The 22,358-nt window shown below is 39.1% G+C and overlaps 2 protein-coding genes across 8 annotated transcripts in view; one reads left to right on the forward strand and one right to left on the reverse strand.

Annotated features, from left to right (window-relative positions):
• Nucleotides 1–12,252, reverse strand: part of LRRC28 (leucine rich repeat containing 28) — a 171,218-nt gene extending 158,966 nt beyond the window's left edge. For 4 of the 5 annotated variants that reach the window (XM_040642716.1, XM_040642714.1, XM_040642711.1 and 1 more), the window contains exons 1-2: nt 12,116–12,252; nt 7,734–7,961 (exon numbers count right to left, since the gene is read on the reverse strand). In XM_040642716.1, coding sequence (XP_040498650.1) covers nt 7,734–7,901 — 168 coding nt within the window. In that variant the 5' untranslated portion in view covers nt 7,902–7,961; nt 12,116–12,252. The remainder of the gene's footprint in view (nt 1–7,733; nt 7,962–12,115) is intronic. The other variant, XM_040642712.1, reaches the window with a different exon arrangement.
• A 1,823-nt stretch (nt 12,253–14,075) lies between these two features.
• The window catches only part of TTC23 (tetratricopeptide repeat domain 23), a 93,473-nt gene continuing 85,190 nt past the window's right edge, over nt 14,076–22,358 (forward strand). For 2 of the 3 annotated variants that reach the window (XR_567649.2, XM_008687596.2), the window contains exon 1: nt 14,076–14,260. The gene's annotated coding sequence lies outside the window, so the exon portion shown is untranslated. Of the gene's footprint in view, nt 14,261–14,290; nt 14,418–22,358 lie in introns of those variants that run through there. The other variant, XM_008687597.2, reaches the window with a different exon arrangement.

A 22,358-nucleotide genomic window follows, 5' to 3' on the forward strand; every position in this document is an offset into this window, starting at 1 on the left:
ACAGACCTCTTCTTCCCTTCAATCCCAGCAGGATATCACTTTTAAGTTAAATTCTCTCTTGTTGCATAGATTAATTGATTAATCAAGATCCATCTGCTTTTATTGCTCAGACTTAAGCCAAACTCCCCTCTTTCATTAAAATTTAGATGTCTCTTTCTTGTCCATTCATATTTATAAATAAAACTGGCAACTGGTGAGAGTTCCATTAGTATTTGGGTAGGTTACCCTTTCATGTCCCCACGAAAACCTCCCGCCTGCTATTCTCATTAAGTTGGCAGATCCATTAAATGATTTTGCTTCCACACTGAGATTTCTTTTTTTCCCCTCAAGTCTCTTGTAGCCTTAACCCTATAAACGGAGAAAACTGAATTCCGAAGAGGTGAAGCACATAGAATCCGGGGGTCTGTTATCTCCTAATGTTAGGTTTTGCTACCAAACACTGAAACACCCCCTTCTTGGACTGCAGTCCTCAAATGTTTCCACTGCTAATTCCCTCCATTCATGAACTTCCAGGTGAGGAGTCAGAGCTGGTGACTGCTGCTTCTAAGCCAGATTTCAACAACTAGAAAGACTCCAGCTTCTTCTGGTGGGGGAACTGATGAGGGGACAGGGGTAGGCTTCACCTGCGCCTCCTTCATCCTGCACACTCATACCCGGCCTTCACCTGAAACTTCTCCACAACTGAAGTCTCTCTCCACAACCACATGTCCCATCCCCCTAGATGGCTTACTCAGCCATGCCCAATACAATTCTTCAACGTCAGTGGGTCCTTTGGCCCCTCTCCATTCTCCCTGTTCATTCACTCCTCCTTTCTTTCTTTGCCTCCAATCCAGCTCACACTCCATATCCCATCCTCCATGTCCCTAAACACTCCTGCCAAATTCCTGAACCTCCTTAGTCCCTCTGTGCTTGTGTTATATCCACCTGGAAAAAACCTAAGCCTGCAGGAATGCAACAGTCCACCTTCTTCATACCTCAGACAGTTGGGTACTGCAGGAGAAAATCCCCTAAATAAGCAGATGGTTCCACCCATAAGCCTAGCAACCAACAGCTTGCTGACTAATGCCAACAATCCTACCACCTTTCTCTAGCCAAACTACCATGTGATTCTTCACAACAATCATTTCAAACCTGCATTCTCTACAAATCTTCAGTCCCCAAGCGTATGGCCTTGCCGGGCAGAATGTAGAATTCTCATGTCAGCTGTGCTGAGTTAGTGGCTCTCTATTCCACTCTATGGTTTCCCAGACAATCCACACAGCTCCTTGGAAGGGAAGGAGGGAGGGATTAAGCAAGACTCTCGCCTATCCTGTCCCCTAAATAAGAATAATTTCAGTTCTATTTTATTTCGTCAACTTTCTGAATAAATGGTTCTGCTAAAAGGAGTCTGAAAACATTTACTAGATCAACACATCCCACCCATGTCAGGGTTGGTGTAGAGAGCGCCAATATACAAAGCAAAAAGGAGAGCTGCTCTGGCTGAAGTGGAGACACACTACTGCTCCATCTCCCCATTATTCTCCACCTCAGCCCTATTCAGGAACCCTCAGGATCTGAAGAACACATTAAAAAAAAAGAAGAAGAAGAAGAAAAAGAAAAAAAACCACTGCTCTACGCAAAACAGGGGCCTGGACTTGTCCCCTGAACTTTCTGCCACTGAGTCTTCGTTCATACTTCCCCTTCAGCTTGGGATGTCAACAAATGAAAATTCCATCAGAATTCCATAAGAATTTGTTCCAAGTCAGTGCCTTGAAGAGTACTGGATACACAGTAAATACTCAATAAATACATGTTGAATAAATACTTTTCCTCCTAAAATCCTGCCAATGTCATTCTTCAGTGTCAATGCAAACAGCATCTTCTTCAAAAAATCTTCTACAATCCTGCTACATAGAATCAGATTATGTGTTCCACAAATCTTGGGCAGTACGCTAGACATAGGGATACAGAATTTAAGACAGAATCCCTGACCTCAAAGGCTCTCAGTCTGGAACTCTTATACCTGTATTAATAGTCCTTATCTTAATCTACCTTATATTCATTTATTTATTCATTCAACAACTATGTGAATACCTATCACCTGACAAACACAGAACCTATACCTCCTATTCTAATTATCTTCTAACTTCCACAAAGGTGAGACTTCACAATTCTTAAACTGCATTTAAAATAATTATAGACAAATTCTTTAAAAACATTTTCTAAGATAAATGTTAGGAAACAAAATCACATTTCCTAACTACTACTTAATCACCTATTAGTAACATAACTAAATTTCTATATAAGTTGACTCATGTTAAAAAAAAGTTTTAAGGGGCGCCTGAGTGGCTCAGTCAGTTAAGCAACTGCCTGGGTCCCAGGGTCCTGGGATCGAGCCCCGCATGAAGCCCCGCATCAGGCTCCCTGCTCAGTGGGGAGTCTGCTTCTCCCTCTGCCCCTCACCCCGCTCTCATGCTCTCTCTCACTCTCTCAAATAAATAAATAAAATCTTTAAAAAAAAGTTTTAAGATTTCTCAGTTATACAAAATAAATGGCAATATCACATAATGAAATACAGTTGACCTTTGAATTAACACAGGTTTGTAAAACATGGGTCCACTAATAACATGAATTTTTTTCGATACAGTATAATTGCAACTGTATTTTTTCTTACTTATGATTTTTTTAAGATTTATTTATTTAATTAATTTACTTATTTGAGACAGAGAGAGTGCATGAGAGCCCATGGGGTAGAGAGGAGGAGCAGAGGGAGAGAATCTCAAGCAGACTCCCCGCTGAGCATGGAGCCCACATGGGTCTTGATCCCATGATGCTGAGATCATGACCTGAGTTGAATTCAAGAATCAGATGCTCGGGGCGCCTGGGTGGCACAGCGGTTAAGCGTCTGCCTTCGGCTCAGGGCGTGATCCTGGCGTTGTGGGATCGAGCCCCACATCAGGCTCTTCCGCTATGAGCCTGCTTCTTCCTCTCCCACTCCCCCTGCTTGTGTTCCCTCTCTCGCTGGCTATCTCTATCTCTGTCGAATGAATAAATAAATAAAATCTTTAAAAAAAAAAAAAAAAAGAATCAGATGCTCAACTCACTGAGCCACCCAGGTGCCCCTTTAATAACATTTTCTTTTCTCTAGCTTACTTTATTTTAAGTATACAGTATAATACATATAACAAGCAAACTATGTGTTAACTGTTTATGTTATCAGGAAGGCTCCTGGTCAACAGTAGGCTATTAGTAGTTAAGTTTTGGGGGAGTCAAAAGTTATACGTGGATTTTCAACTGAGGAGGGGGTTGGCACCCCTAACGTGGCCTGTTCAAGGGTCAATTGTACTGATAAAAAGTACTTTAAAATGGGGTGCCTGGGTGGCACAGTTGGTTAAGCATCTCACTCATGGTTTCAGCATCTCACTCATGGTTTCAGCCCGACCTGTGGTCTCAGGGTCATGGGATCAAGCCCTGCATCGTGCTCATGCTCAGCCTACTTCAGATTTTTTCTCCCTCTCTCCCCTTCCCACGTGTGCTCGGTCTCTCTAAAATAAATAAATCTTTTTTTTTTTTAAGTACTTTAAAATGTAAAATGTGCCTACCATTGATCCATTAATTCTACTTTTAAGACTTGATCCTATACACAACACACATGCACATATAAGGACGTATACGTATCTCCCGGCCTTGAGGTTAGTGGAATGAGAATACCATGAAGTAAAAAGAGAAATCCGCAAAGAAATATGTGTAGTATAGTTCTATTTTGTTGCTTAAAGGGGGGATAAAGTATATAATTACATAAATCCAAGCAAAGCAGAAGGACACAACCAAACTACTAACACTGGTTACTCCACAGTATAAAACTGGATGAAGAGACAACTACTTTCTGTATCTTCCTCTATGTTCACTGATACTATGTATCATTTTTGTATTTAAAATATGAGAAGTTTGGTCTTTTAAAAGTATAAAAAAGGCTTTTGTTGTGTTTTAGTTTTAACACAGCATTCCCGAAATTCAGAGTATTTAACATACAATCATCATGCAAAATATAAAACACTGTGCCACACCAAGCACCGGATGGGGGAAAGGAAGAAGGGCAGAGGCGGTGCATTAGTGACTTCTCTTTTCACAGAAAGCCTTCACAGAGTGAGGGGAGAACAGAAAGGAGGGGGAATGTTGAGGAGAAAGGATTTAAACACAATAAAACAATGTTAATAAATAAATAATAAAACAATGTGAAAATGGAAATTACTGCCAGATTTCCAAGCTTCCTTAAAAAAAAAAAGGCCTATTAACCCATAATGGTGTTAAGATACCATCTGTGTCCAATAACATGTTTTGTGTTGTTTTTCCTTTGGACAGTATCATCGTTGTAAGTCAAATTCCACAAACCAAATCTTCTTTAGGAAATACACTTTATCAATAACACCAGCAAACATTCTAAAAGCCTGAAGTCACGAGTTTAGAGCCCTCTAGGATAAGTATTACTTCATCCGCTTTCGAAACCTGTATGGTAAGCCATTCCTAGACTATACTGGGTATCAGTACCGTCAGGGAATGGGATGGCCCCTACAATTGTATCCTACCACCATGATATCTGTATAGCACTCTACAATTTAAAAGCTCTTTGATACACGTGAATCAAATGTTCCAGCTCATTAAAAAGCATTCAAATAAAACACATACACCTACATTGTAAACATATGCAACAATTTAATCTTTGATGAACAAAAGGCGGCAAAGCATGAACTTGAAACGTATGCTTATAAGCCATGAATATTGGTTACAACTGTAGAGCAGATACCTAAATATTTTCATAAATTGAAAACTGCAGCTGAGAAACTGCCACAAAACCAAAAGCTCACTGTAACTTTCATAAATGAAGGTCGATTTCTTTGAATAAACTCTACTCCAGTGGACTCTGACTAAGAGTTAAGAAGTAATCCACTCACAACTTTTCCTTTGTACATCAATAATAAACATGGGAAAATCTGGGCTATAATCCTTGACAAATTATTTACGCTTCTTCCTCAAAGGGGGGAAAAAACACTTGATAAATATGGTTCCACCTCATGCAATGATGATCTTGCAAAAAGGATTACTATAATTGTGTTATTAAAGTTTGATTAAGATAATTAAAATTTTAAAACTGAAAAATCTACTTTAAAAAAAACCTAACTAGACACTCAACATAATATATAAGCCAAAAATGCCAAACTCTTCAATAAATGGTGCTGGGAAAATTGGACAGCTACATGCAAAAGAATGAAACTTGACCACTCTCTCACACCATACACAAAAATAAACTCCAAATGGATGAAAGACCTCGATGTGAGACAGGAATCCATCAAAATTCTAGAGGAGAACATAGGCAGCAACCTCTACGACATCGGCCAAAAAAACCTTTTTTCATGATACAGCCCCAAAGGCAAGAGAAACAAAAGATAAAATGAATTTATGGGACTTCATCAAGATTAAAAGTTTCTGCACAGCCAAGGAAACAGTCAAAAAAACTAAGAGGCACCCCACGGAATGGGAGAATATATTTGCAAATGATACTACAGGTAAAAGACTGGTATCCAAGATCTACAAAGAACTTCTCAAACTCAATACGCGAGAAACAAATAAACAAATCAAAAAATGGGCAGAAGATATGAACAGACACTTTTCCAATGAAGACATACAAATGGCTAACAGACACAACATGAAAAAATGTTCAAAATCATTAGCCATCAAGGAAATTCAAATCAAAACCACACTGAGATACCAACCTTACGCCAGTTAGAATGGCAAAAATTGACAAGGCAAGAAACAACAATTGTTGGAGAGGATGTGGAGAAAGGGGATCCCTCCTACATTGTTGGTGGGAATGCAAGTTGGTACAGCCACTCTGGAAAACAGTGTGGAGGTCCCTTAAAAAGTTAAAAATTGAGCTACCCTATGATCCACCCATTGCACTACTGGCTGTTTACCCCAAAGATACAGACGTAGTAAAGAGAAGGGCCATATGCACCCCAATGTTCATAGCAGCAATGTCCACAATAGCTAAATCGTGGAAGCAGCCGAGATGCCCTTCAACAGATGACTGGATTAAGAAGTTGTGGTCCATATATACAACGGAATATTACTCAGCTATCAGAAAGAATGAGTTCTCAACATTTGCTACAACATGGACGGCACTGGAGGAGATAATGCTAAGTGAAATAAGTCAAGCAGAGAAAGACAATTATCATATGATTTCTCTCATCTATGGAACATAAGAACTAGGATGATCGGTAGGGGAAGAAAGGGATAAAGAAAGGGGGGGTAATCAAAAGGGGGAATGAAACATGAGAGACTATGGACTATGAGAAACAAACTGAGGGCTTCAGAGGGGAGGGGGGTGGGGGAATGGGATAGGCTGATGATGGGTAGTAAGGAGGGCACGTATTGCATGGTGCACTGGGTGTTATACACAACTAATGAATCATCGAGCCTTGCATCGGAAACCAGGGATGTACTGTATGGTGACTAACATAATATAATAAAAAATCATTATTAAAAAAAAAAAAAACACAAAATGCCAAACACTAAAAATTAAAGATGTATTTCCATTTACTGTCAGATACAGCAAAGTTAAACAAATTTTATGTTTTCTACTCATTGGAGGTATTTTAGACAGATTAAACAAAACTTTTCCATGAAAACACTCCATTTAAGTGAAGCCAGTAAGGCATACTTTCAGATATTTAGGATGGTCCAATATAGAGAAGGGAATGAAAAACAGGTCTGTTCACAAAGAAACAAGACATCATAAAATGAGTAAGAATAAGAATTCTGAAGTGTAAGACTCAAACGAGGTTAAGTGATAACCAGAAAAGGCCACATAAAGCACCTATATTGAAAACAGAGACCAAATTTTACAATAAGAATGGGAATAAGAAGGCAGAGTAACACATTCTCTTGAAAAAATTTTTAAAGTTTTTTTTAATCTGATACGTAATATAACTTAATCTTACATGTAATAAAATATATAAATATATATATAATATATATGTGTTATATATATGTAATAAGATATATAATAAAGCCCTATATGTAATAAAAAAAATCTAAGGTTATATAAGAACTGCTTATTCTTATAACATGAAGAGTGAATTAAATGTTGCTTCTGTGGCAAAAATTTTTTCAACAAACTGGATGATAGTCCAGTTCAGCATCACTTGATTTTCACAGTGCAATCATAACGGTTTTTTGGTTTGGGAGGATGTTTTTGTTATGTTTTTTTTCCCCAAAAGAAAGGCTACAGCAAGCCCCCAAATGCCTATCTTAATATTTTAATCTTCAGATCATCTTTTTAAATGCCTCTAACTCAAGGTCATTCATCTTTGTTGGCCTTTCTCTTCTTTACTTTTTAAACTGGTACATTGGATATGGTAACATTCCAAAAATCATCTAGGAAGCTTATCACACGAAAAAAAGCAGAGACAGATGCACAGGCTAAGGGAAGTGGGGTTTTGGAATGGAGACTAATTCTATGAGCAGAACATTTAGCGAATATTTTGCTTCCCTATACAACTCTTCCTGCAAATACTGCAGAGACTTGGATAATGAATCCTCAGCTAATGAGAACCTCCTGTATTTGCATTTTTATTACCTGTTTATATAACAAGAGGGGTGTACATCTTGGTCTGAATATCTTAGGATATGTAAGCTATATCTTGGTTAGGCCCACATTATAAATGATTTTTTTTAAATGCAATATAATACTGTACCAAGGTTGTAAGGGAGTTCCTTTTCATATAGAGCCTCTCCAAGTACTGTAGTCCCTCATCTTTCAGTAACTCCAATGGAAAATGGTGCAGATTCCTATAATTTAAGAACAAATTCTTGTGCTTTTCCAGCCTTGCCACAGAGATCGTCTTACAGAGTTCAGATGCCATGACTGAACATATCCCATCAGGCACGCTGCAGCACTACATCTTGTCAAAATTGGTCCATTTCTAAAAAGAACAAGAAAATTGAGTAATTATGATACTGCTCATAAGCACTGCCAAATAAACCAGTTAGCACACACAGCTACTTGCAGACACTAAAAAGAGAATTACACATTCAATCCCTCTATTTTTTTTCCCTGACAACTACATTTGTCCCACATATTTAGATTAAAATGAGCAACTATTTATTAAAAATGCCCTCACTATTTAAGCTTACTTAGCACTTAGCAGCAACAGTCCAAACTGAAAAAAAAAGCTCTTGAACTTGAGACAGGAATGCCTAACAGGACAGAGACCAGTTTTATAACCTGCAACCAAAGAAAGCTGAAAAATCAGATATAGCAAACCCATTTCCTTCTTGAACTACCTCATTTGATGTTTAGCTTGAGGTATTTCAAAAATATTGATAAACACATATAAAATATGTCTAGATCACTGACCACATCATTTTCTTCATTTCTTACTATCTATAGAATATTGTCCTATATTCTAATTTTCTCTTATCTTTTTATTTTTTTTTCTTTCTTCTTAGCTTTGTAGATTATCAGAAGTAGTAAAAAAGCATGTCCAGAAACATACGGTTTTATTATTTCTATGAAAGAAGAAATACTGACTAGAAAATAAGTCTGTATTATTTTATTACAATCTTTCCGGGCCTCAGTTGCCTAACATAAAAAATGGAGACAGCAATTTATTGGTAAAGGCCAGAACCCAGAACAGATTAAATTCCCTTCTAGCTCTGAAAGGGACAGGGTAGGAAGAGAAATAACATTTGTCATCTTATCAACTAGGCACAAAGCAGAAACAAACTTCATTCACAATCACTTAACATAAGAAGAAACAAACTCAGAGCTTCAATACTTTGTCCAAGGTCAAACAGCTCATAAGAGATAAAAGCATGAGAGACTATGGACTCTGAGAAACTAACTGAGGGCTTCAGAGGGGAGGGGGTGGGGGAATGGGATAGGCTGGTGATGGGTAGTAAGGAGGGCACGTTATTGCATGGTGCACTGGGTGTTATACGCAACTAATGAATCATGGAACTTTACATCAAAAACCAGGGATGTACTGTATGGTGACTAACATAATAAAAATATTATTATAATAAAAAATATATATAAAAAATATTTTTAAAAAAAGAGAGATAAAAGCAAGGATTTTTTTCCCCCTTGGGGTAGAGAAGAGGCTGTCCAGTGGATTTTAAAGCTTGGGTTCTTTACATACACAGACTCACAGGACTCCACAGGATACTAAGGAAATGTGAAAACACTAAAAAAGTTAAGCTTTGTTCAAAGATTCTACTCTCATTTTCCCGGGCATCCTTTCTCAAACTCCCCAACAGAAAGTACCTTTCCAAGAAAATTTTTTTTCTTAAGAAAAACTATTTTTCACTGGGAATTAACATCAAGTTAGTGCAAAATGTAGTAACAAGCTTTTGATAAGCAGTTTTGACAACTTTTTTGGTTATTTTCTATTATTCCCAAACTCCAACTCCTAGCTAGTAAGAAAGCACTTGCCATTTTATCTAAAAGAGACGACATGGAATGGTCAATAATATCCCCAATGCAACATGAGAATTCAAAACCTTCCCATACTGATTCTGCCTATACACCTACCTATTTTTATGAGACATATGTGTCTTTGAACAACATAATCTTTCTATATCTTAATTGTCTCACCTGGAAAGCAAGGGGGAACTAAACTAGAAATAACACTGATGATTCTGTATGGAAAGAGAAGTTTCCTGGGTTACAATTCACTGAAGTGAATTGTTCAAATTGCTTCAAAACTTGAAGCAGGGGCGCCTGGGTGGCACAGCGGTTAAGTGTCTGCCTTCGGCTCAGGGCGTGATCTTGGAGTTATGGGATCGAGCCGCACATCAGGCTCCTCCGCTATGAGCCTGCTTCTTCCTCTCCCACTCCCCCTGCTTGTGTTCCCTCTCTCGCTGGCTGTCTCTATCTCTGTCAAATAAATAAATAAAATCTTTAAAAAAAAAAAAAACTTGAAGCGGGTTAGAAGTCTCACAAGTGCCTCAAACTTAACACATTTTGATTTGCATCACCCACCCAAATTCTCCCCAGTGTTTCTCATCTCAATTAATGGCACACACCTCTATCCACCTAGCTGCATAAGCCGGAGAGCTGGAAGTCATGAATGATTCCATCCTGTCACTCACCCGCCCCCTCCAATTTATCTTAAAGCTGGTGGTTTCCATCTCCGAAATACATCTCAAATCCATCCACATCTCTCCCCACCAGCCAAAACCAAAAGCCACTGTCATCTCCTGCCTGGCCATCTGTATGACTGGTCTCCCTGTGTCCACCCTAGTCACTAAACATGTTAAATCACTTAGCAGGGAGCCTTTAAAATGTAAATGTAAATCCCATGTAAATCCCATACATCTCCTGGGTAAACTCACTCCCTAGTGCACACGTATCAACTAAATACAGCCTTCAAAAGCTTTTTTAGAAAATCACTCTTATCAGGCACTGAGGGCTCCTCACAATCTGGCCCGATGCGCCTCTCCAGCCTTATCGGGCAGCACCCTCCCTGGCTTCTCAACAAGCTCCTGGGCTTTTCTAGTCCTTTTTTTTTTTTTTCCCAGTCTCTTTCAAGAGCCAAACTCTTCACCCCACTTGCTCTCCTTTTAGCCTGGAAAGCACTGTCCAGTCAACTTTGAGTTTCAAAATAAAAATCACTTCCCTATCCAAAACTATTCTCCTGTTATTCTTTCAGAGAAACCCATTTCTTTTATGTGTAGGACTCCTCCCATCCTGCAATCTAAATATTTATTGGTGTACCTGTCTATTGTCAATCTAGCCAAGAGACTGTAAGTTCCTGAGGGCAGAGATCTTGCTTTCTTCACTCTTGTGTACGTGCCTGTGCAGAATACCTAGCACAAAGCAGGCCCTCAAACAGCTGATGAGTGGATGAAAGTAGGACATGGAAATACTGCAAGGTAGATACTTTTCACTCTAATCTATGGTCATCTGGTAGATACCATATCCCAAGTGCTTGCTGTGTGCCATAAAGATCCCTATTCCGTACAACTCTGCATTGCGATAGACATTATTTAGCTGGTTTTATAGATAAGGAACCAGTTTCTCAGAGTGTAACTTGCCAGAATTCTAACCCAGGTGGACCAACTCCAAAGCCGGTGCCCTGCCTTACAATATAGACTTTCAGGCACTTCAATGGGGCCTGTGTTTCTCCTGTATCATTTAAGCGGTAGGCAAAGCTTATACAAATATAAGACTACAAAGCAAAACTAAATCCAAAATCCACATTCATTGATGGAAGATCCAGGAAGAGAATTTGGTGTAATCTAATTGTTTTCCTACTGAATCCTGAGGGTGGGGAATGGGCTGCCTCCAAAACATCATTACACCCTGTTAAAATGCATCAGGCCACAAAGGCAGTTTGGGAGATAAAATCTACACAAATGAAATCTGAAAGCTGCCAATAACAAACAATGCTAATGGTTTTCCAAAACGCATTCATTGGCAATATACAGCCTTTACCAGGATGGGTAATTTTCTTACACAAACTCCCTTCACTACCTCTTATCTACAGTTAAATGCTATACTTAATATTAACTGAATATATTCAACTCCACCTCCGCCAAGTTTTCTGACATGTAAACACCAAGCCACACTTTATTCTTGTTTCAAACAAATAAACAAACCCTCCCACCTTAAGAAAATTCCACACATTTTAAGCAGGTGTGTGTAAAAGGAAAGAAGACCCTCAAACTGACTTCCGTATTTAATTCTGTAGAATACCCACTCCAATTTCCTAATATTGGAGATTAGAGAATTAGAAATTGTATATTAAAAACATTTGTAAAAGGTTGTTTTCTCAGTCGTAGGCAAAACACCTGCCGCTTCGCCCGAGTTAACCAAACACTAAGGTCGTTACTGTTTGGAAGCGGCGAGCCCAGTCCTAGGGATTTCACAGACCCGGTATCGGGATTCTCCGGCCACGAAGGGCGGGGAGGGCCCGGCAGCTATGGCGACCCGAGGCCGGGACGGGCCCGCTCGGGCCAGGGACCACTCGCCGCTGCTCGGACGCTTCTGCCGGACCCGGCGCGCTGGCCGGGAGCCTAGCCAGGAGGCCCTCAGCCACGCTAGCCACCCGACGCGACAGGCGGCCGCACTCACCTCGGCGCCGGCGGAGCCAGCGCTCCGAGCGCAGGCGGCGCTGGACTGCAAGCCGAGGGTCTGCGGGAGGGGCGGGGTGTCGGGGGGCGGGGCGAGGCGCGAACGCCGAGAGGCGGGGCGGGACGGGGCGGAACCCGCACGAAGGAGAGTGGGGGAAGAGGGAGATGTGGAGAGAAAGACGGAGCATCGCGATAATTTCTCCCTGTTCTCGCGGTTTCAAAACTGCATGGGCGAGAAGTTCGTTTGCCCAGTGATGTGCCTATTGGCCAAGAGCGCAGCTTCAGACTGGCCCCGCCCACCGTTCAATATTGGCTTCCGGCTCCGGATGGAGTTTTGCTATGTTGAGATTTTTTTTTTGCTCTGGTCTTTGAGGGGGTAGTTTAACCGCTCCAGCCTCAGGAATTGCCAATAACTGATGTGTTCTTTCATTCATACATTTGTTCAGGCACTCCCGCTCTCATTCGTTGTATACATTGGGGAGTTACCGCAACAATAATAACACCCGAGTGCTTACTGTGTATCAGGCAGCGTTCTAAGAGCTCTGCACAATCTCACTAAACCCTCACGGCGATCTTCTGACACGTGTACTATTATACTCGTTTAACGAATGAAAAACTGAGGTTCGGTGGGTTTATGTAATACGGCCAAGGTTAGTTAATGGAGTGGTGACCTAAGCGTGGGATTCAAGGGCTCACTGTGCGCGCTGACAGTCTTGTTCCAAAGATGAGGCGGGTAATCTAGTCTCTACTCTTGAAATACCTGAGGTCTATTGTGAGAAACGATCGCTAAAAAGGACGATAACAGCTTAGTAAATTAAATATTACCGCAGTTCCTAGCATGACTGAGTAGGCCGTCAATAAATATTTCTTCAAGACGAAAATTCCTGTGTCAGTGGAAAGAGACATCAAAGGAAAGGAAAAGAGCTTTATGCTGGTAAAAAGAAAAGAATGCCAAATATTATTACGGAACATTTTAAAAACAATTTTATTTTTTAAATATTTTGTTTGTTCATATGGCAACTTTCTGAAATGAAGAGTTTTTAAAACTTCCTCTCATGAAACTGCTGTCTTTCATTGTTCTTAAAGCTTACTGTTGATTAATCTATTAGCGATTCATTGTCAAGCAACCTTGACTATATAACTAGTTTCGTGTTGGTTTAATTACTGTTAGAGATGAATAATCTAAAAAGCAGAGTTATACTAAATAAGAATAACACCTACTCCAAAACAAGATACAAGTTATAATGAAATACTAATTTCCTATTTATTAAACCTGGTCTTCAGAAGTTACTGAAGTATTGGCGTGGGGAATGTCATATAATTCTAAGAACCTTGATACACATTTCTAAATACCTAAGAATTTGTAGTACTTAAGAACTTTTTGCTAGGCTTACAATGAGGAAATCTACAGCTTGTGTAAAAACCAAAATAGGGCGTTAAGGATCAACCCAAGTAATAAGACTTGCTCCTAATATTGGAAAGTGACCCCCAAAATCATTAACAATAGAACAAATTTTTTAAAGCAATCAGTGTTAGCCACGTAGTTTTCATTTCTTAAAAAATGAAATATTTTAACGCACTAATTTAACATCCGATGTTTGATCATAAAAAATGAATCATCTTACACTAACTTCTACGCCCCTGAAATTGACACAAAAATAGCCAAGTGATTCTATGTGTCAGAATGGCCATTTGATGTGTGTCGATTTTCACATCTTGCGTCAGTCAAAACACTCACTCAAAATTCTTTAAGCTAGCGATTTTGCAATCTTTGACAAACATCAACAGGCAGCGATACCACTTTAAGAAAATTCCAAGAAAAAAAAAAAACTCTTTTTAAAATTCCCACCTCTGGCTCCCCAGGATTGGGTTGCAAACTTCGACAAAATACTGTTCTCCACTCCCTATTGGTGCATGCTCTATCATTCATTCTTCTCCTGGAGTTTTGTGAGGTACGAGGTTGCTTTACGGGAAAAGACTGCAATAATTTAATCTGGAGCTGCCCTGCTTTAGACTTTTTCATGGTTATTAATTTGTACAAAGAATCACAAACTGATACAGCGGGAACGAAGCTGGCAAATCAGGCTGCCGAGACAACTGTGTAATTCGCTGGGAAAAGAAACGGAGACCCTCTCCTGCGTACGGGGTAAATTGACAAAGGATTTTACGACACAGAGATTTGAGTTAAAAAAACTTTTCCGGTTTTTCGATAGTTTTAAAGGAATAAGCGTCAAAGAAGAATTTAACATACAGGCACAACCTAAGAAGGGCAGGAAGAGGAATTTTCAGGAACTGTTTTTAGGGTGAGGTTGGAAGAATGTTACAAATAATCAGTGGATTTTTGAATGGTAAAGGGAACAAGGTAATAGGATAATTATAGGTTATCACATACCCTAAAAAGCTGTGGTGGTTTGTTGTTGCTTTAATACGGATTTAAAGGGACACTTAGTGATATTACGTTAATTTTTAAGTGAAATGGGTTTTTTTGTATGTTGTACCTAACATAATAGATAATTTGTCTATCAAAAGATGTAAGAGAAAAGTAGAATCAGCTTTGGATCCAAATTTTGTGTATATTTGTAGATTCGGAAATTCAGAGACAAATCTGCTAATGACCAAGGAAAACATAATATTGTTGTATGAAGCAGAATCAGTAGGTAATTAACATAAGATAAATTCTCAAAAAGAAACCCAGCATTTATATTTTCAAAATGACATTTTCATTAAAACTAAAACATGAAAGTTCAGGAAAATATTGATAAACAAAATAACATATTTGAAATAACAACATAATTTTTCTTTAGGGCTTGGCCCAATATAAAATTCCAAAATACAGCATCTTAAAGATTCTTCATGTATTAAGTCAACTAATATACTTAGTGGCACATCTATATCTCTACGGGGCATAACTCATAGTAGGTATGCAATAAATATTTCTTGAATGGCTTCTGTTATATGGGGATATAAAATAATAAAATTAAGTCCCTCAAGAAGCTCATACTCTAGCTGGGAAAATGAGGCTCGAAACATTTAAGTCACAACTTCTGGACAGTTCTTGATGCATAGATTCCTATTGTAGACCATCGGTGCTTCAAGAGCGTAGAGCAGTGTGAGCTGAAATATTCAGGGGGAGCTTCACAATAAGCTACGACCCAATTCAGTCCTGAGCAATAGGCAAAATTTCAGTAGATCAGAAAAAAGGGAGGGGGCATCCCAGGTAGTGGATGAGTTTTAGCAAATATGTGCAAGCATAAAGAGTAATTGGCTCGGACAGCAGCACAGGGTTCGTTGGGGGACTTTGATTTTGTTTTGTTTTTGTTTTTGTTTTAAAGCAAAAAAGGATGTAAGAAGTTGCATGAAGAGTCAAAATTGCCACAATTAAGGGGTTTGGTCCTGGGTTTTCAGTAGGAGTGAGACCTAACGAAGGTAGTAATGGGAAAAGATTAAACTGATAATGTAAATTAAGGTGGTTCCAAGAACAGAGACTGGAAATTAAAGGATTAAATACTGAAAATAATGGAGTACAGATCGGTCGCAGCCTCGTAAGAGATTTTATCGAAGTAACTTCACTTTCCCGTGGTGGACTAACAGATCTTAAGGCATTGCCGTTGTATTCTTCTAAAGTATTGAACTTATGTTTTTTGTTTAGTGCTACAAATACAAATTTTACTAGGTGTGGTGGTAGTGCTGGTGCAATTAACACAGTAAACATGATTGTTACTCACCCTGAATCAGTTCTTGCTCCTTTTGCCTCAGGATTTAAGTGTGTTTCTTGGTTCTATTTAACTGAATTGAAGGAATTTCAACAACAACAAAAACAAAAAAAAAAAAAACCCTTACGATTGAAGAACACCATGGAAGGATGGGAGGTGTTCTTACTCAGACTGTAGGCTTTCGCTTGACCTGTTTCTCTGAGATGAAACTAAATTGCATACACTCTGAGTTGCCACCATGTACCAGAAACTTCCTCAGTGTTGGGCAAGCAAAAGTGAATCAAGGATTAGCTCCCCCGCTAAAAAGCAGAGTGCTTCAGAGACGCCAAGCAGGGTGTTTGTCACCTGCCTCGAAACTTGCTTCAAAGGATCCTAAGTTGCTGATCAATGGTTCTTACTTAGGTAGACAGAGAAGGAGGAATCTCTGGTTCTGGCAAAGAACTCAAGGTCCCCTGCTGCAGATGACTGATGTGGTGGGCTGCAACGCTCATCAAATCTACTTGAGTATCTCTTTACTCCCTGTATATCCTAGCCCTCTTTGCAGTGCAGGGAAAAAATGAAATGTTAGCACGGGAGGCCTGTGTCACTTCTGGCCAATGGTGGTGAAAAGTTCATCCACAGTTTTCCAATCTCTTGGTCTGCTGTGACTCCTGTTAAAGCTTGGTCAGCTTGGATCTCGGAGTCACTCTGTGAATCACACATTCCCACTCCCCAAGCCCCACTCTTAAACCAAGTGAGTCAGTAACATGAAGGAGTTAATATGTTACCTCATTTTAGCCCATCCAGTCCTGCCCACCTGTTAGCAGGTTTTCTTCTGGGGACATTGGCATTTAAGTTTTCTTTAGTTAAAAAAAAAAAATTTGCAAAAAAAAAAAAAAAAAAAAAATTTGCCCTAAGTAACTGACTTTCAGGTATCAGGTGTATGAGGTGTTTGGAGAGAAAAATCACACCAGGAAGATTGTTTAATTGTTCATCCAGTAAACATTTATTAAGGCTTAATAGGTGCCAGGCAGTAATATTTGATGTATCTATTCATAGAACCATATTAATTTAGGATTGGTTTTCAAGATTGGAGAGCCTCTGCCACATTATCTTTGGGAATTGGGGCTGACCTAACTTAGAAAAGCCTTGTAGGGGCACCTGAGTGGTTCAGTCAGTTAAGCACCTGCCTTCGGCTTAGGTCGTGATCTCATGGGTCATGGGGTGGAGCCCTGTGTGGGGCTCCCAACTCAGCAGCTTGTCTGCTTCTCCTTCTCCCACTGTTCATCCCCCCCCCACCCCGCCATGCTCGCTCTCTGTCTCTCTCACTCACTCTCTCTCTCAAATGAATAAAATCTTTAAGAAAAATAATAAAATAAATAAAAAATGAATAAATAAAAAGAAAATTCTTGTAGTCCCAGATACTTAAAAGCCAGAATTACACATAAAACTGCAATGTGGTTTCATAGCCATTTTTGATAGCTTTAGTGAGGTGTTATTTACATACCATAAAATGCACTCATTTTAAGGGTACAACTCAGTGATTTTTTTTAAGAAAATTTATAAAGCTGTGCAAATATTACCACATTCGAATTTTAGAAAATGTCCATCACCCTAAAAAGATTCTTTGTGCCCTTTTGCAGGCACTCCATACTCCTACCCAGGCCCAGGCAATCACTATTAAATTTCGTTTCTATAGGTTTGCCTTTTCTGGACATGTAACGTAAATGGCATCCTACAATATGTGCTCTTTGCCTCAGACTTTCACACAGCATGCTTAGCTTGTCTTAGTACTTCATTCTTTTTTATTGCCAAATAATATTCTGTCATATGTACAACATACCGCATCTTGTTTCACCATTCACCAGTTGATGGACATTTGGATTGCTCTCAGTTTTTAGCTATTGCAAATAATGCTTCTGTGAATTTGTGTACAAGTTTTTGTGTGATCAGCTGTTTTCAGTCTCTTGGGTATATACCTAGGCACGGAATTGCTGATTTATGTGGTAATTCTATGTATGTTTGAATTTGCGAGGAATTACTTATTCTAAAGTGAACGTAAATTTTACTTTCCGCCAGGGGTGCTTGAGGGGTCCAGTTCTGCTACATCCTTCTCAATGCTTCTTACTGTCTCTTTGATTATAGTCATTCTGGTGAATGTGAAGTAGTTCTCATTATAGTTTTGATTTTCATTTTCCTAATGACTAGTGATTTTGAACATTTCATGAGCTTATTGGTCATTCATATATCTTCTTTGGTAAATTGTCTTTTCAAATCTTTGCCTATTATTTACTTGGGTTATTTGTCTTATTATTGAATTGTGTTTGTTACATAGTTTGGATTAAAGTCCCATTATCAAATATGTGCTATATGTAGAAATATTTGCAAATATATTCTCCTATTTTGTGAGTTGTATTTTAACTTTCATGATGGTGTCTTTTGAACCAACAAAAGTTTTTAATTTTGATGAAGTCCAATTTATCTTTTTCTTTTCTCAGTTGTACCTTTGGTATTATACATAAGAAATCTTTTTTTGAGGCGCCTGGGTAGCGCAGTCGTTAAGCGTCTGCCTTTGGCTCAGGGCGTGATACCGGCGTTCTGGGATCGAGCCCCATGTCAGGCTCCTCTGCTATGAGCCTGCTTCTTCCTCTCCCTCTCCCCTGCTGTGTTCCCTCTCTCGCTGGCTATCTCTCTGTCACATAAATAAATAAAATCTTAAAAAAAAAAAAAAAGAAATCTTTTTCTAACCCAAGCTTGTACATAGCCCTTTGTTTCCTAAGACCTTTCCAATTTTTGCTCTTACTTTTAGGTCTTTGATCCAGCTGGAGTTCATTTTTGCATATGGTGTATGGTAGGGATCCAACTTGTTATTTTGCATGCACCTATCCAGTTGTTCCAACGTCATTTGTTAAAAGGACTGTTCTTTCCCCGTTGAATTACCTAGTGCTCTTGTCAAAAAATAATTGACCGTAAAGGTAGAAGTTTATTTCTGGACTCTCAGTCCTTTTCCATTAATCTGTATGTCAGTCCTTATGCCAGTACCACACTGTTTTGTTTTGTGTTTTTTTTTTTAAAGATTTTATTTACTTATCCGACAGAGATAGAGACAGCCAGAGAGAGAGGGAACACAAGCAGGGGGAGTGGGAGAGGAAGAAGCAGGCCCATAGCGGAGGAGCCTGACGTGGGGCTCGATCCCATAACGCCAGGATCACGCCCTGAGCCGAAGGCAGATGCTTAACCGCTGTGCCACCCAGGCGCCCCTACACACTGTTTTGATCACTGTAGCTTTGTAGTAAGTTTTTTAAATGGGAAGTGTTAGTTCTCCAACTTTGTTCTTTTTCAAGATTGTTTTAACTATTCTAGGTCTTTTACATTTCCATACAAATTTAAGGTCAAATTCTGAAGAAAAAAAAAAGGCAGCTGCTATTTTTATAGGGGTTATATAAAATCTATAGATCAACTTGGGGGTATTGCTATCTTGATAATATTAAGGCTTCTGATCCACGAACATAGAATGTATCTCATTTATTCAGGTCTCCTTTGATTTCTTTCAGCAACGTTATATAATTTTCAGTGTAAAAGTTTTGTACTTCTTTCTTGAAATATATTCCTAAGTATTTTATTCTTTTTGATGCGACTGTGAATGGAAATGTTTTCTTAATTTCATTTTCAGATCAATAGACATTCCATTTTTGTTTATTTTGTATCCTGTGACCTTGCTGAAATTTTAATAGTTCTAGTAGGATTTTGCTGTTGTTTTCATTTTGTTTTGGGGTGTGTGTGTGTGTGGTGTCTCAAAATTTTCTACATATAGGATCATGCCACCCGATAATAAAATTTTATTTCTTCCTTTCTAATCTGCATGCCTTTTATTTCTTTTTCTTGCTTTATTGCACTGATTAGAATATCCATTACAGTCTTGAATACAAGTGGTGACAGCAAACATCCTGCCTTGTTACCAGTCCTAAAAGAAAAGCATTCAAATAGTCACCATTAAGTGTAATGTTAGCATTAGGTTTTTTAAGTTTTTATTAGCCCTTTATCAGGTTAAGGAAGTTTTATCATGAGTAGGTGTTGGATTTTGCCCAGTGTTTTTTCTGCATTTATTAAAATGATCGTGCAATTTTTGCCCTCTCTTCTATTAATACAGTGTATTACATTAATGATTTCAGATGTTAAACCAACTTTACATTCGTGGGATAAATCCCCCTTGGTCATAATGTATGATCCTTTTTATATGTTGCTTGACTTGGTTGAGGACTTTTTGAGTTTACAATCATAAAGATGTTGGTTTATTGTTTTATTACGTCTTTGTCCAGCTTTGGTATCAGGATAATATTGGCCTCAACAGAATGAGTTGGAAGGGATTCCCTCCTTTATTTTCAGATAGAGTTTGCAAAAGATTCATATTACTTCTTTAAAGATTTAGTAGGATTTACCGCTGAAGCCATCTTGGCCTGGGCTTAGTGTAAATATTTTAAATTATTAAATTATTTACCTGTTATACTTCTATTCAGATTTTTTATTCCCTTTTAATTCAGTTTTGGTATCTTATATCCTTCTGGGATGTTTTTCCATCTCATGGCTTTTTGATGCCTCAGCTTACATATGGGCAAGGTTGCTTTTTAACTGGTACACTGTCATACAGTCATAATGGTTGTTATTTCCCAGGAGCCACCGCCCTGGGGGCTCCTGCCCCTCCCTCAAGCTTCCCTACATCCCCCCACAAGTCAGCACCTAATGGTTAACACCTGTAACAGCAGGGGACCTTCTGAACCTAGTTCCAGCATAGTTGCCATCTGTACAGATTGGTTGGTCCTCCTGCTATACCAGTTATTAAATTTTTGAACATCACCTCTTGGAAATGGAAGACTGAGACCCCACTGCAGACTTCTTCCTCCCATTTTGATCTGGCGCTGATCATGTGCTTCAGCATTCCACTGGACAGGTCTGGTGGAAGGAATAGCATCAATTGATTGGATATGTCTGACTGGCAGTTGGGGGCACTGATTGAGAGGCCTGGGAAACTTTCCCCAAGGCTGGCAGAGAGAGGGTGGTGTGTGGGGCCTGGGCTGATTTCTAATGAAAATTTAACCCCCAGCTATGGCTATTACAAAGAAAAGAAAAGTGGCTGATGATAAGCATGGAGCTCCAAGTAAGTGAACTGAAGAGTATGTCTTTGTGCTACAGATATTATTATAAGGTGCAACACACATTGAAACAGACACATATTTAAAAGCAAGGTCCTGGATTCAAATGTTTCCAGAAGCCAGGCAGGTAACATGATTCATTTAATTGGCTCAGATTTGCACATTTTGGTGTTTAAACATCTCTGAAATTGGAGTGCATGTTACAGGTGATGGCAAGTCATTGTGTAATAGCGGTGTTGTTCTATTCTTAGTGGTTATAAAATAGTGATATATCTGACAATCTTATATAAGTGATGGTTTTGGTTAGATTAAATTTAGGAAATGAATGGCAAGTCGCATGGGCTGGGAAAACCACATCCCTTTATGTCAGCCTTTCACTTTGAAAGGGAGGTATGTTCCAGAGATCTGTTCTTTTACAATAAGAAGAAAACAACAGAGGAGCAATGACAAATGGCAACTACTTTGCTGCCTCCGTGTCCAGGAGCAATAGGGAGTGGTGGCAACCTTACCTCCAGGGCCCTGCCATTCCCCCTCACTGATTGTTGCCCGTGATGACATACGCCCAGTGTGGAAGGTGTTCTGAGTTTTCATAAGAAGCCAGAAATCCCAAAAACTAGAACTTTACACATATGTGAAACTTCTAATTTTAAAATAATGGCTTAGTATTTTTCACTCTCTGGCCAAAAAGAAATAAAAAGTGTATGCAAGTTAGATCCAGCCTGTGAGTGCTCGGGTTATAATTGCTGTTTTAAGGACTTATTGGAGGGGCGCCTGGGTGGCGCAGTCGTGTTAAGCGTCTGCCTTCGGCTCAGGGCGTGATCCTGGCGTTCTGGGATCGAGCCCCACATCAGGCTTCTCCGCTAGAAGCCTGCTTCTTCCTCTCCCACTCCCCCTGCTTGTGTTCCTCTCTCGCTGGCTGTCTCTCTCTGCCAAATAAATAAATCTTTAAAAAAAAAAAATAAGGACTTAACATGGGAGGCAACGTGAGACAAACCACTTTTTACAGTTAAGCCAAAAAAGAAAGAAAAACCAGCTCGATTTCAAAGTTTAACATTAAGTTCAAAGCCCAGAATAGCAAATATTACAGAACATATTACTTACGTAGCTTCTAAAATTTTGTTTCTGCCTCCCCTAAGTAGACGATGAGAAAGTATGGTTAAATCTGTCGAAGATGTTACATTTACTGGTTATAAAAGCATATAATTACTTTTTAAAATGCAGTCTTAGGTTTCCAAAGTAAGGGTATTTGCTTCCCCGTGCTAAGGACTGGTCAATGAAAATCAGGATGATGTGGTGGGAAACCACCAAATTATTAGAAGACCTGGGTCCTGATTCTGTCCATTGGACAAGTAATTTAGCTTCCGTTAGCTTCATTGTCCTCAGTTATAAAATAGGGATAACC

This window comes from Ursus maritimus, unplaced genomic scaffold (assembly GCF_017311325.1).
Source record: "Ursus maritimus isolate PB19 unplaced genomic scaffold, ASM1731132v1 scaffold_27, whole genome shotgun sequence".
Classification (NCBI taxonomy): Eukaryota; Metazoa; Chordata; class Mammalia; order Carnivora; family Ursidae; genus Ursus; species Ursus maritimus.